This window comes from Acanthopagrus latus, chromosome 19 (assembly GCF_904848185.1).
Source record: "Acanthopagrus latus isolate v.2019 chromosome 19, fAcaLat1.1, whole genome shotgun sequence".
In the NCBI taxonomy this organism is placed as follows: domain Eukaryota; kingdom Metazoa; phylum Chordata; class Actinopteri; order Spariformes; family Sparidae; genus Acanthopagrus; species Acanthopagrus latus.
This window is the reverse complement of record NC_051057.1, coordinates 23,317,359-23,331,708: the sequence shown is the minus strand read 5'-3', so window position 1 is coordinate 23,331,708 and position 14,350 is coordinate 23,317,359. Positions and strand designations below refer to the sequence as shown.

The following is a 14,350-nucleotide window of genomic DNA, read 5'->3' as shown; positions in this document are numbered from 1 at the left end:
TTTTTAGCTAACTACCAAATAATGTGACTCAAGAAACTGAGCTGAAGGTGAATGTTTCTCTCCTCTGTTTAACTTCGGTTTACATCAGTAAACTTTGCTTTTACTAAACAGAGATTTGTTTTTAATGCTGCACCAGAACTCCAAACTGTGACTGGAGCTAATCTTAGGTTAGCGCCCGCTCAGTCGTCCACAGTGTTTTCTACCTCGCTCTGCATCTCCGTCATCTCTCTGGCAAACTGGATGTCGGTGGTGTCGGGCAGCTGAGAGTACAGAGAGGACGGAGCTCCTTTAACCAGCATCTTCGGGCGATAGTTCACCTGACAGAGGGAGAGTGTTACAGACAGACAGACATTACAGGTTGAGCTTTAAACCACATTTCCCATGATCCCCTCTGGCTCCCTGCTCATGTACCTCACTCTGCAGCTGTGACACCTCCAGAGCGTGCTGTATTTCCGGCGTGTCGGGCAGCTGGGAGTAAAGAGAGATGGAGGCTTTTCTCTTCCCGTCTTCTTTGTACTTTTTCTGAGACAAACGAGATCAGATCAGGATCCATCAGATCATCAGCTCAAGACTAACGAACAACCTCACCTGAGAACAGACCGAGTGGTGAAAGTACATATGTGATTCCTCCTGAATGCTAACTTTAATTAAGACCTCTGTGTTTGCTGTCTGTGTTTAATTCATTTGCAGTGGGATGCCTCAGAGCCAAACCTGTAGCTTCCTCAAACCTGCAGCTGCTGCATAAAACAAACTGTGTGTTGATGCCCAGACTGGAGTCGACTGATGAAATATTCTGAAACGCAGCTGCTGTGTAAGTCAGAGCGAACATCGTGTTTGAGTACCTCGCTCTGAAACTCGTGGACCGTCTTCGCCAGCTGCATCTCAGCGGTTTCAGGAAGCTGAGAGTACAAACTGCTGCTCATCCTCCTCCTTCCTTCCTCCTTGTACTTGTTCTGAGGAGCAGAGAGAGTTTCACAGTGACGAGCGGTCCAGAAACAACTTTCTGTTAAAGTCTGGACTCGAACTGTTTCCTCTGAGATAAATTTACAACAGCAGAAAGAACAGAAACAGTCAGTTGCATTTTCCACTTGAGAATGAGGAACATATTCTGGATCATATTCTTAAAGCCGCTGTGAAGACGGACTGAGAGTGAAGTCGACTTCGTTTTAGTGGAGCAGCTTCCTTCATCACATCCTCATCCTCAGAACTCCACCTTCAGAAATAGTTTTAATTTCATGACTTAAACAAAGCAGCTGCCATCCCTCCATCCCTCCTCCATCCCTCCATCCCTCCTCCATCCCTCCATCCCTCCTCCATCCCTCCTCCATCCCTCCATCCCTCCATCCCTCCTCCATCCCTCCATCCCTCCTCCATCCCTCCTCCTTCCCTCCATCCCTCCTCCATCCCTCCATCCCTCCTCCATCCCTCCTCCATCCCTCCATCCCTCCTCCATCCCTCCATCCCTCCATCCCTCCTCCATCCCTCCTCCTTCCCTCCATCCCTCCTCCATCCCTCCATCCCTCCTCCATCCCTCCATCCCTCCTCCATCTCTCCATCCCTCCTCCATCCCTCCATCCCTCCATCCCTCCTCCATCCCTCCACCAACCCTCCATCCCTCCATCCCTCCTCCATCCCTCCACCATCCCACCTCCATCCCTCCACCTTCCCTCCATCCCTCCATCCCTCCTCCTTCCCTCCATCCCTCCTCCATCTCTCCATCCCTCCTCCATCCCTCCTCCATCCCACCATCCCTCCTCCTTCCCTCCATCCCTCCTCCATCCCTCCATCCCTCCTCCTTCCCTCCATCCCTCCTCCTTCCCTCCATCCCTCCTCCATCTCTCCATCCCTCCTCCATCCCACCATCCCTCCTCCTTCCCTCCATCCCTCCATCCCTCCTCCTTCCCTCCATCCCTCCTCCTTCCCTCCTTCCCTCCTCCATCCCACCATCCCTCCTCCATCCCTCCTCCTTCCCTCCATCCCTCCATCCCTCCTCCTTCCCTCCATCCCTCCTCCATCTCTCCATCCCTCCTCCATCCCTCCTCCATCCCACCATCCCTCCTCCTTCCCTCCATCCCTCCATCCCTCCTCCTTCCCTCCATCCCTCCATCCCTCCTCCTTCCCTCCATCCCTCCATCATGTCTGACCTCACTCAGTATCTCCGTCAGCTCTTTGACAAACTGGGTCTCAGTTGTTTCTGGCAGCAGAGAATAAAGAGAGGAGGAGATCTCCGTCTTCATGTTTCCTTTGTATTTAATCTGAAAAACAAACAGACAGTCATTGTGTTTTAGCATCTCCACTGTTGAACCAATAAAAATCATCTGATGGTGCAGAAACAGGATGTAACAGTTCAGCTCCGTCTGTCTTATCTCTTTGTGTGAAGTGAAGCTGCTGGTCTTACGGAGCAGTTACGTCCCTGATCTTCTGCTCTGAACATCGTCTGTACTTGTGCTCAGGCTGATCTCAGCGTACTGAAGTGTGACTACCTCACTCTGCAGCTCTGAAGCTTCTCTGGCGTGCTGAGTCTCTGGAGTCTCCGGCAGGATGGAGTACAGAGACATGGACGCCTCCTTCTTCCCCTCCTCCTTGTACTTAGACTGAAACAGTTGAAACACACGTCAGCGAAAATGATCAGGTGGGTGGATCGATATATCAGAGTGTGTGTGTGTGTGTGTGTGTGTGTGTGTGTGTGTGTGTGTGTGTGTGTGTGTGTGTGTGTGTGTGTGTGTGTGTGCAGACCTCAGATATCACAGAGCTGATGTTTTTGGAGTGGATGAGTTCGGCTCCAGGAACAAACAGACTCTGACCCTTCATCTTCTCCAGGTCCTCCTTATACTTCACCTGCAGGGAGGAGGAGGAGACATGAGTGTGTGTGTGTGTGTGTGTGTGTGTGTGTGTGTGTGTGTGTGTGTGTGAGATTTTATATTCAAAACAAGCTGAACTTCTGCTGCACTTGTGTTCGATCCCCAGGATGTCGTGCTTGTTGCTTTGCAGAGTTTTAGGAGTTTTAGCTTCATTTGTCAGAACTTAAAGGAACAGTTCACCCAAAAAATATAAACCCAGTCCTCCTCTCCTCCCTCCATGCTGATAAAAGTCAGGCGAAGTCTCTTCATGAAACAGTTCTGGAGCTTCACAGTAAAACAGAGTTGCAGCGCTCTGCTAAACAACTGGAGCAGCTGGAGACTTGAAACGTCAGATGTCTCCATTCAGTGAGTATTTTCCAGCTCAACGTGTATTTCTTCACCGCAGTGTTGTGACTGAACTTCACTTCAAACGTGCCACAGTTTGATGTGTGGCTGAATCTGACCGGATGTTCGGTCCAACAACAGGCTGGCAGCTTTTGTGGAGAGACCCCAGGAGGAAAAATGGAATTAATCCACAGACGACAAGCTGTCCGGCCCAATCTGTGAGAGGAACCCAGAGCAGGCAACAAAACAAGAGACGCTCAACGGCCCCAGAGACGAATTCACTGCTTCAATGTGGAGCGAACAGACTTGGTGCACGAGAGCGTTTTACAACAACCAAAACAAAAAAAATGCAGAAATTTAAAGGTCCAGCTTCTTGAATTTACTTTCAAATCTTTGCGATCATCCAGCAACAGATGCTCAAGTGAATTCAAAACACCGAGATAAACAAAAATGACTTTAGTAACTATTAAAACAAAATCCAACACAGAACAGTTGTGGGACAAAATGCATTAAAACCTCTTATCAAAGTTTTTTTTTTTTTTTTACTTTGGACCTCAAAACACGTAAAAATATGGCCCAGGTTCAGATATCAGATTAGATTTTTAGCTGTTTTGCTTTGATGACACATCTTCTTTTAGACTAGTGAGCAGAAAATACTAATTTAGAAGTTTATTGTGTAGATCCCTGCATATTTAATTAGATCAACTGTAGAAAAGATGGCAGGGTCCGCCACATGTAAACACAGTAAAAGAGTATAAATTGTGTTGTCAGTTTGTTTATTCAGTTATTCAATGAGAGGTTGTCGGTTTTAGATCTCCTCCCCAAACGATACAGACTGCTCCTTTACCTGAACACTCGTCCTGCATGAGATGGTTAATGAAGCAGTTCTGAAGGTTTTCACAGATTGAGGCCGGCAGCAGCAGCTGGAGGAATACGTGAGGATGATTTTATAAAGTGGGTTGAGTTGCTTCCACTGTAGCTGATGAGTCATTCTGCTGGTGCGAAACAGCCGAGCTGCCAAGTTTGAGTCACACCAGGGAATCGATATCTCACATCCTACAGCAGCATCACCCTCATTCACCGCTTTACTGCCAGATATACGCTTCACACCGCCGCTGCACGAGTCAAAAGACGGTTCCTGCTCCGAGTTTGAATTCCCTGGGTTGAATAGAAGGCCGGTGACTGGAGCTGTGGAGGGATGGTTACCAATGGCAACGCTGCATTCAGCTCACGAGGAGGCGGAGAGACGACGACGCCTCGCTGTCTTACAGGTGCGGGAGAAACATTTTTAGATTCTTGAGTTGAAAATCAGAAGTAAAGGGCAGCAGATGATACACACCGACTGACAATGGCACTCAGTAGAGTGCATACCTCCGCCAACAAACTCTCAGACACCTAAATATGCCTGGTGCTCCACTTCAAGATGCATCTGCTTCTTTGAAGTTGGCAAACAAAAGTCTTATGTCACAATGTTATAGAAAGTGAGAAGAAAATCCTGGATCCGTCCCTTCATCTGGATCAGCACCAAAAGCTAATGAGGTCTGTTCCGTCCTCCGTCCAAGTTTGGTGGAAATCTGTTCAGTGGTTTTTGTGAAATCCTGCTGACAAACCAACCAGCAAACAAGTGAAGATAAAACTCATCCAGGATCTGTTTCTGTTTACTGTCGGGTTTTGTTTTGTTTTCCTGCAGACGATGCTTCTATAATACACATTACATTTCATCAAGATTGTTTTCTGTGTCGATGGTGTGAACACGAACCAAACCAGAACTAAAGGAGTGTTTATTCTGAAGTGAATGACAGTACGGCTGAATGACAGCGACAGTAACTGGCAGTGAATTAACTCACATCACTGACGATTAAGCTGCATCTCCTGTTGAATGTCGGGTCAGGAAGTGGAGGCTTCGTGTCCGAGGAGGCCTGAAAACACAGAAGTGGACATCAGACTCAACTCAAGTGTTTCCAAAAAGATCTTAAGAGTGGAGGAGCCACTCTGTCGTGATCGTTCAACCACTAGAGCCGCAGCTAATGGTTATTTTTTAAGGTGAAACATGTAAGAATTTTGGTTTAAAATATTCAGAAGTGAATAAATGTGAGGACGTCTGTGTATTGTTTTGCAGCTTCAGTATCCTCGACCAAATGTAGCTCGTTAACCAGCCGAAGCTCTCAGTCCGGACCACTAGCTGCACGGCTAACTGAGCTAACTAGCTAATTGTGTTTACACAAATAGAGACCCGAACACAAGACAAGAGGGGAAAAACACAAAGAGAGGGAGCGAAAAGCAAAACATGACACACGGGGAAAAACTACAAAATAAAACAGGAAATAACAGAAGAAAGAACTCAAACTATGACAAGCAGCAGCTACAGTTAGCAGCTACTCTGATGATAAGCTACGTATTGCACCTTTACTCTGTTTCCTCTTTCTTTGATTAATTGATCAGGTGTTTCGTCTATAAACTGTCAGAAAACGTCGATCGAGAAGACGTCGTCAAACGTCAAAAACCTGAAAGATATTCAGTTCGCTGCCATGAAGGACAGAAACCAGAAAATACTCACATTTAATCATTTAAAATGACTCAATCCACTTAAACAACCATCAAAAGAGTTGGCGATTACAGAGTAATGATGTTCGTTAATGAGCAATATTAGCAAACACAACAATTGAAACTGCGACAGAGAAACCTGTGAGTCAACAGAAGGGAAACTTTTCTGATTCATGCATCATTAATCCCTCACCGCTCTTAACAGGACGGATTGAGTCCTAAAAATCCCACTATCAAAGGCTAATAATGGCACATTTTCATTTGTAGTTCCACTAATCCTTCCTAAGCCTGTACAAAAACCTGCAGTGCCAGGCGATGCCCCGTGCCAAGGTCAACACAAAGACTCCCAGTCAGAGCCGAGAGGAGGGGGGTTCTCTGCAGAGGAACTAAATCTGCCTCTCAGCAGACCTCATCAAAGAAAAGCAAAATCCTCAAAGACGTTCAGCAGCACGCAGGACTTAGCTACAGTTTGGGAACATTGTGTGTATTGACATATTGAACAGGCTGGTTACTCAGCAGAAAGGATGACACAATAATAAGACCGAGAGGTGAAGCTGCAAATTCAAAAACAACTCGGAAATAAATAGAAAACGTTATTGGCGTCCGTATTGTGAGATCTCCTTCTGGTCTGCTGTTGAAGTTTCTTACGTCAAATAAAGAAAAAATACTGAAATTACACAAAAGTATATTTGTTTTAAACTAAATGTAATTTCAGCTGCGAGACGACTCAAATCAAAACAAAGGAGCAGCTGCAGATCCAGACCGTCTGGAGGAGTAAAGACCTGGAGTCTCATCTGGTTCTGATCCGGAGCCGTGAACACAGAGGACTTTGTAACTTGTGGGATTAAAAAGGTGATTTCTCTTCACTCCTGTTGATCGGCCTGACTGCAGCAGTGATCCGGACCGGACCTCCACTGTCGGGTGGTTCTGTTCTGTTCTGCTGACTGGAGCTGGAGGGGAAATGGACTTTACTTCATGAACGTAACGTTACAGAGAGGAGACCAGAGGAGAACCAGAACCAGAACCAGAGTCTCTGCTGAGTGCTGAGGTCGATTAAAACTTTGGCTAATGACGGCAAATAAAATGAGTCCTCAGACAAACGTGGCTGTTGGTGGTGAAGACAACATTAAATAATCGAGTTACAGGAAGGTGAAGTTCTCACCTCTGATTCCCAGTTTCCCAGCAGCTTCTTCGCTCTACCCTCCTCTTCCTCTCCATTCTCCTCTCCTCCCTCCATCTCTGCCTCCTTCTCCTCCTCCGACACTCCGTCAGTTTCAGCCTCCTCCGTCTCCTCCGAGGTCAGCGTCGTCACTGTCGTCACCACCGTCTCCTGGAGAGACTCTTCTTCCTCTCTCGTCTCTTCGACTAACACCGGAGCAGCTGAGGCCTCGTCTTCCTCCATGTCAGTCACCTCTGACGACAAACCACACTCCATGTTTACCTTCAGTTTACTATTAAAACACAATTTGAAGGACACACTTTAAAGGAAAGGTGATTAAAAATAAGGTAGGAGAGAAAAAGAAGAAAGAACAAATCCAGGATCATAAAAAGGGAAACAACAAAAGAGGTTTTTGCAATTCTATAAAAAAAGAAAACATAAATGAGTCAGAAGAAGTACTTTAAATGATTATATAGAATTAGTCCACAGGTCAACAGACGGTTTAATTGCACATCAGAGTTGATTTCTGCCATAATGACCCCGACTTCAGTAGCAGGAGAGTGGGAGGGAGGTGGGCAGGCCGGCATGCTAGCTAGTTAGCTTCCCCCCAATCATGGAGCCGTCTCTTTATCTGGATCCACAGCAAATGTTACCGGAGTCTCTTCTGGGCCGAGACACATCCTGCAACTATGTCTCATAGAAATCTGTCCACTGACTAATGTGTAATCATGATGACAAACCAACCAAACAACAAACAAAGACCCAAAGCTGACGGGGCGTCGACAGCCGAAAAAGACACATTCAACACCTACAAACTTCTTTTAAGACACTTTGGGCAAAGTGTCGGTTTAATTAATGGGATGTTTTCCGTGGTTACAGATCGAGAGGTGAACCGGACAAACAAGAGGTCTTCAAACAGACGTTCAGAGACATAATCATAGCAAGGCGACAGAATGAAAGCCAGTAAATAAACCTCGTTAATCACTCAACTCTGCTGTCAGGATCCTCTGTGTTATAAAGGTCGACTCCTGTCGTCAAGGTCACCTGCTCAACCTTCTTTAAGGTCGTGGTCACCTGATCATCTTCACAGTCGTGTTCACACTTTTTACAAACTTCTCCTGAACCTTCTTTTCTACGACACTCTGTTAGCTTCTTCCAGGCTCCTCTTTGTTGCTCTCACCTTGTCCGATTTATGGCCGTCTCTTAATTAGTTTTCCTCTTGGCTTCCTCAGTGTTTGGCTCGGACTTTTAGCTTTCCAAATGCTGCAGCAACGCTGCTCAATCTCTCACTCACTCTCTGACGTGTTGATCACTCTCTGTTTTCTCAGTATCTTCTCGTGCTTTCCTGTCAGATTCTTCAAGCCTTTTTCAGAGTCGTGGTCACCCGTCCGGCTTCTGAACGTCTCGGACACAATTTTAAATTCTTTGTCGTCAAACTCTCCCTCTAAACTTCTGCTGTTACCTCTAATTCGTAATAAAACCCGGACTGAGCGGCCTCGTTTCGTCCCGACTGTCCGCTGTGATGGCTGAATGTCATGTGGGTGTGGGATCATTCGGAGCTTCTTATCATCTTTAACTTCCACATTTAGCCCTCTACTCAGGACCTTATCACCGCCGTGCCCTTCATGGCAATCACAGTGCCAGTGTCGGGTACAGTGTGTGTCTTGTTGTGTGTGTGTGTGAAGGTTGAGGGGTTCAAGGTGATTTCAGAAAATATCGTCAGCTGGAAGGAATGTAGCATCTTATTTACAATATCAGATTAAACTTTTAAGTGTTTAATTACAGCTGGAGATGAAGAGAAGTTTTTTCCAAACTTTTCTGCCTCAGAAGATCAGAACTGACACTGACTGTACAGTAAAACGAACAAAGATCTCCTGCTTGGCTAGATGTTCAGTTTCAGCTGAAGAGAGAGGAGGGCTGGGTTTATATTTTCACATGAACTGCTCCTTTAAGTGTTGCTCTGTAGCTCAGAGCTTCTGTGATTCATGTGTAAGATAACTGAGGTTCATATTCTGGAAGCTTGTTTTAACCTCTGAATACTGACTGGAAATTCAGGCATAATTCCAATTATTACATGGAATAAGCTGTTTACATAACCCGTGTCAATTTCAGAACACTGTCATATATATCTGGAATAACTGTGGATTAATTACGGTTGAATATTAATACAGCTGAGTGTAGAAGCTCTCTGTGATATTCTCCAGGCTGCAGAAATCAGCACAGCAACAAACCAATAAAACATGAGACCAATGCTGACTGGATCAGAGGACAACTAATTAATCAGGTCTTTAAACACATCATTAGTTTAGTGGCCTGAATAACAGCTGAGTCCTGGCTGCCCCTCGTGTTTGCAGTCTCACTCAGAATCAGCAGCACACGAGCTTCTCCAGGGACAAACGGCTTTGGTAGAAATCTGTCTCGTTTTTGAAGCTAAATTGGGAGAAACAGTTTTCATTGGTGGTAAAAAAACACAAACAAAACTGAAGCGTGCCTCGCTGACCAGACGCTCTCTCTCTCCTTCTCTCTCTCAGGTTGTTAATGAACACAAAGCTTTTCCTTCTGATCTCGTCCTGATGTGAACCAGGTTCACCGCCAGCCTCAGCTCAGCAGAAGAAACACTGAAACACTGTGCGACACAATCTAAATTCAGCTGTAATCAAACATCAGTCCTCATCTAGACCTCCCTCCTCTTCCTCCTACTACCCTCCTCTTCCTCCATCGCCAGGTCAAGCTTGAAAAAGGCTGAGTAATACAATAAACATGTGTGGGCCGCTGAATGTCACACCATTTTAAAAGAGAGGCGGTGTGTGTGTGTGTGTGTGTTAATTAAAGCGGAGCAAACGAGGAGACAGAATGTGGCGTGTTAACGCAGCGGAATAATACGATCACTCGGTCAGGTAGTCAGAGGAGGGAGAGAGGAAGATGGACAGGCAGGGAATAAAGACAACAATGAGGAGGAGGAGGAGGAGGAGGAGGAGGAGGAGGAGGAGGAGGAGGAGGAGAAGAAGAAGAAGAAGAAGAAGAAGAAGAAGAAGAAGAAGAAGAAGAAGAAGAAGAAGATGACTGAGGACTTTACAGAGCACTGTTAAAACGTTATAACACTGATCCTGGATACAGAATTAAACCTTGATCCAACATTTTATATCCTCGAGATGATCAGATGATGACTGGCTGCTGTTAATTGGCTTCAGAGGTTTTCAGTGTGTCAGTAAATACACAAAGTGTCTTAATGAGACTACAGAAGTCGTCGGGGACACGAAACGTCCTTGTAGGTTGAAAGATGAACGCACTACCTTTGATCGTCTGCTGAGGGTCACTGGGTCATCAGGACACACACTCTGTAAACACACACACACTCACTCACAAACACACACACACACACACACAGACACATCCAAAGATTTAAGATACAGAAACAATTAACTGTTATGTTTGTTGTCTGATGGTAAAACCAGATTATTAATGAAACTTTAAGCAGCAAAACCAGAGATATCATGTTTTAAATTCAACATCCTCATCTAATTTTTTCAAAAACTTGGAGTCTACATTACCCACAATGCAATTTAGCCACTGTGTGACATCACTGGCAGCAGTTTATCAGATGACATGCAGCTTCCTCTACAGCCACAAAACAATGAAGACTACAACTCCCATGATCCCACACTGCATCACAATGTCACCCTTTAACACAAAGTGTAAACGTGCAAATCAATAAAAACTGAACTCACACTTTCAGGAGAAGTTTCTCTTCAAACGGCCGACGTCGTCAACACCAGAGGGCGACGAAGATGAAGATGAAGAGTTTGTGTGTGTGTGTGTGTGTGTGTGTGTGTGTGTGTGTGTGTGTGTGTGTGTGCTCACTGACCAAAGTGCACCCCTCACTTCCTCTCACATGCATGCTTCACTTTATACACACACTCTCCAATACAAACACCACAAAAAACATACAGTAACATATTTTGTGTGTGTGTGTGTGTGTGTGTGTGTGTGTGTGTGTGTGTGTGTGTGTGTGTGTGTGTGTGTGTGTACATACGATACTGATCTGCTCCTGAGTCCTTCTGAGTCTTTGCATCTCTGGAGTGTCGGACACGATGCTGAACCCTCGACCTTTACTCTCCTCGAAGTCCTTCTTGTACTTCACCTGCAGGAGGGCGAGAGGGAAAGAAACGCTCGACATTAAAGGAATATTCCCCCCAAAATCATCTATTAGTGATGTTTCTCTGAGCGACATAGATATTTCACTGTTGACGTGCTGCGATATTTACTGAAATGTTCAAAATCTCGTGGTAAGTTTAGTTCATCCCACGTCCATCAAATGGTTTCAAACTTTTGGTTTCAGAGCTTCTAAATAAAACAGAGCTTCTTCCAGAGCGGCCATTTTGGTTTAAATATAACGAAGATGCAGAGAAAATAACAAACACAGCTCGTCCACCCACAGAAAGAGGAAACGGACCAGAAATCATTGCAGCTGTAACACAAGAAGAGGTCAGAGGCCGCAGCCACAAACCCGCTTCACGAACAAACCAGCCGGATAACAAAACCTACAACTCACATCCCAGATGATGATGACACAGAAGAGGATGTGAAGGTGGATTTCACCTGTGAACGCGCCCACACAGCAGAAATAATTACACCACTCAGCATCACACAGACCTCCGCTACAATCAGCTTCTCACAGTGTGAAAAGATCTTTAAATATACTGTAATTTATCCTCATACATGTCAAACACTCGTGTGCAGGAGATGAAAAGAGCGTTTAAGAACACGATCTTTGCCAAAATGACTCACGAAACACTTTAAAATCAAAATTAGCTCATTTAAAGGTTTTAAACGCAGGTAAAATTCGGTTGCCAGGAGACGAGTTTGGCTTTCAGTTTTGTTCTCTGGAGCTGCGATCCAGTTCTGTGGGAGCCAAAATGGCCATCAGCCACGACTGCAATGAGTATTAATTATGTTAATGATTTCATTCCTTTTTCAACAAAAAAAAAAAACTTTGTTTCATAAAGAACTGAACGACATCAAGCTGCTGACTGTAGGACGAACACGAAGCTCATTCAGGTAAAGAAACATTTTGATAACAAGTTCAAATTATGTGACAAAAATTCAGATTTATGAGACAATGTTGACTTTGTAAACCCATCATTTTTATTTTTTTCTCATAATCATGACTTTTTGTCTTATATTTGTGACTTTTTATGTCATATTAAGCACTTTGTATTTAATAATTACAACTTTATCTCATATTTCTGACTATTAACTTCATTTTTATGCCTTTTCATTGCATTGTTTTCATAATCCTGACCACAGAAGCCTGTAATCGAAGTAGCCAAAGAGTGAGACACTTCTCATCAGAACTTCATCAGCAGAACCAGTCAGGTAGTGACAACATTACAGTGTTTACCTTTAATATCTTTCACTTTAGTCTCTCTTTGAATCTCAGCCCCGACTGAACGATGTCCAAGTGCTGCCTGTCTGATTTTATTCACCAAAGTTAACTTTATCACAGGAGAAGGAGGCGTGTTCACTCCGCTGTCAGCCAATCAGAACTGGTGCTGATAAACAGCTGTTACCACTGCAGAGTCATTTCATGGCATTTACTGACAACAACAAAAATCCAGAGTATCACCGCCTGTTCAAAGTGGGCCAGAGGGGCAAAACAAACACCTAAAAAATAAATAAATGAATGAGTTAAAGGAGAGACGGGTTATGTTTGTTACTGTACGGTCCGAACCACCATCGGCACAGAACCAGGAAAACAAAGAGATCCAAACAGCAGCAGAGGAAGTGATTTACAGCCCACAGCCGGCGACAACAGAGCAGCAGGTGGTCACTTCTCACTGTGGAGCTGCTGCACCTCGACTCGACCTTCACAGCAAACACTGCAGCTCATTTAGCCGTAAAGTCGTCCTGCCGGTGTCTATCAGCCGACGGTAACAGCCCATTAGCCCTCAGAACAGAGTTACATAAGGCAATAAACTGCAGAAATATGACTCACACAGTTAGGGTGTGTGTGTGTGTGTGTGTGTGTGTGTGTGTGTGTGTGTGTGTGTGTGTGTGTGTGTGTGTTCTGGTATTCTGCTCTCACAGTGATTGTCCCTGTTCTCAATGCAAAGCAGATTAAATCCCCATTCATCAGTCGCAGGCTCCCTGCAGAGTTAATATGACAAGCTAACGAGCCAAACCACACACACACACACACACACACACACACACACACACACACACACACACACACACACACACACACACACACACAGTAAAGCACCTGAAGCCACAGACACACTTACTGTACAACTGTGGGGGCATAAATAACAAAAATTTAAGCATGAACGATGACGTCTGTTTTAGTTTGAAGACGGTTGAGAAAGGATCAAATGAAGTGTGAGTTTGGTGGGACGGACCTGAAGGAAAAGAGACCTGATGGAAGAGATCTCTGATTAAAGAGTGATCTGATGGAAGAGATCTCTGATTAAAGAGTGATCTGATGGAAGAGATCTCTGATTAAAGAGTGATCTGATGGAAGAGATCTCTGATTAAAGAGTGATCTGATGATATTACTGCTAACATCTGTGTCTTTATTCTGGATATAAATAGTTCACTTCCTCATTAGCACAAAGATAACCACCTCTGAAGAAAACACCTGGGAGAAAGAGAGCCACCTCTAACTGATCAGGCTTCCACATTCAGTTGCATTAAACTCTAGTTATCATTTAAAGGAACAGTTCACACAAAAGTGAAACATCACTCATCATCTCCAAGTCCCCAAAATCCCCCGCGATCCCAAACTGATTTAAGAAGATGTTAATTTAACAGATTTCAGCTTTAAAAGGGTAAAAATAACGTCTTTTCAGATTAATTTGGGATCTTTAACGTGACTTTGTCTGAAGGAAACAACAATTTAAATGCACAGCCTGTCCAGATGAAGGCTTGAGATCCCAAATTGATATTTAAAAGTTGTTACTGATACACATTTGTAAGATGAGATATTCACTGTAGCTCCGTCTGAAGTGGGTGCACGAGCTCATCTGTGTGTCAGGATGTGAATACCATCTTTTCACATCAGTTTGGGATCTCAGGGCTTCTGGAGCCATTTTATATTTTTGGTTGTTTTTAACGTGTCAGTCTCCGGCTACTTCAGCTTTAACTCTGTTTTACTCTGAAGCTCCAAAACTTCAGAATAAAGTTTCTATGACCGGCACGATCTCCCTCTGGAGATTTGACTTCCTGTCAGCAGCCGCTGTGGCGGTGAGACAGACGCCACCAGACATCTTCAGGTCACATGATCACATCCACTCATCGGTACCATTAAACACAACTAGGTCAGTGCTGAACATATGGGGGTTTTCCCACTGTGTGTATGTGAGCTCACGCTGCACGGTGTCAGCGTCTATTATAATCAGGATGTGGAGCGGGACTTGAAAGCTTCAGTGCTAATGTGAAGTGATTTCAGCTCCACCTCCAG

The 14,350-nt window shown here is 44.8% G+C and overlaps 1 protein-coding gene across 4 annotated transcripts in view; it reads right to left on the bottom strand.

Moving 5' to 3' along the window:
- The window catches only part of nebl (nebulette), a 103,081-nt gene that overhangs the window by 38,343 nt on the left and 50,388 nt on the right, over positions 1-14,350 (bottom strand). For 2 of the 4 annotated variants that reach the window (XM_037079961.1, XM_037079962.1), the window contains exon 8: positions 10,922-11,029. In XM_037079961.1, coding sequence (XP_036935856.1) covers positions 10,922-11,029 — 108 coding nt within the window. Of the gene's footprint in view, positions 1-203; positions 318-411; positions 523-842; positions 954-2,144; positions 2,256-2,483; positions 2,595-2,736; positions 2,839-5,032; positions 5,105-6,891; positions 7,143-8,350; positions 8,715-10,921; positions 11,030-14,350 lie in introns of those variants that run through there. The other 2 variants (XR_005071624.1, XM_037079953.1) reach the window with 2 other exon arrangements.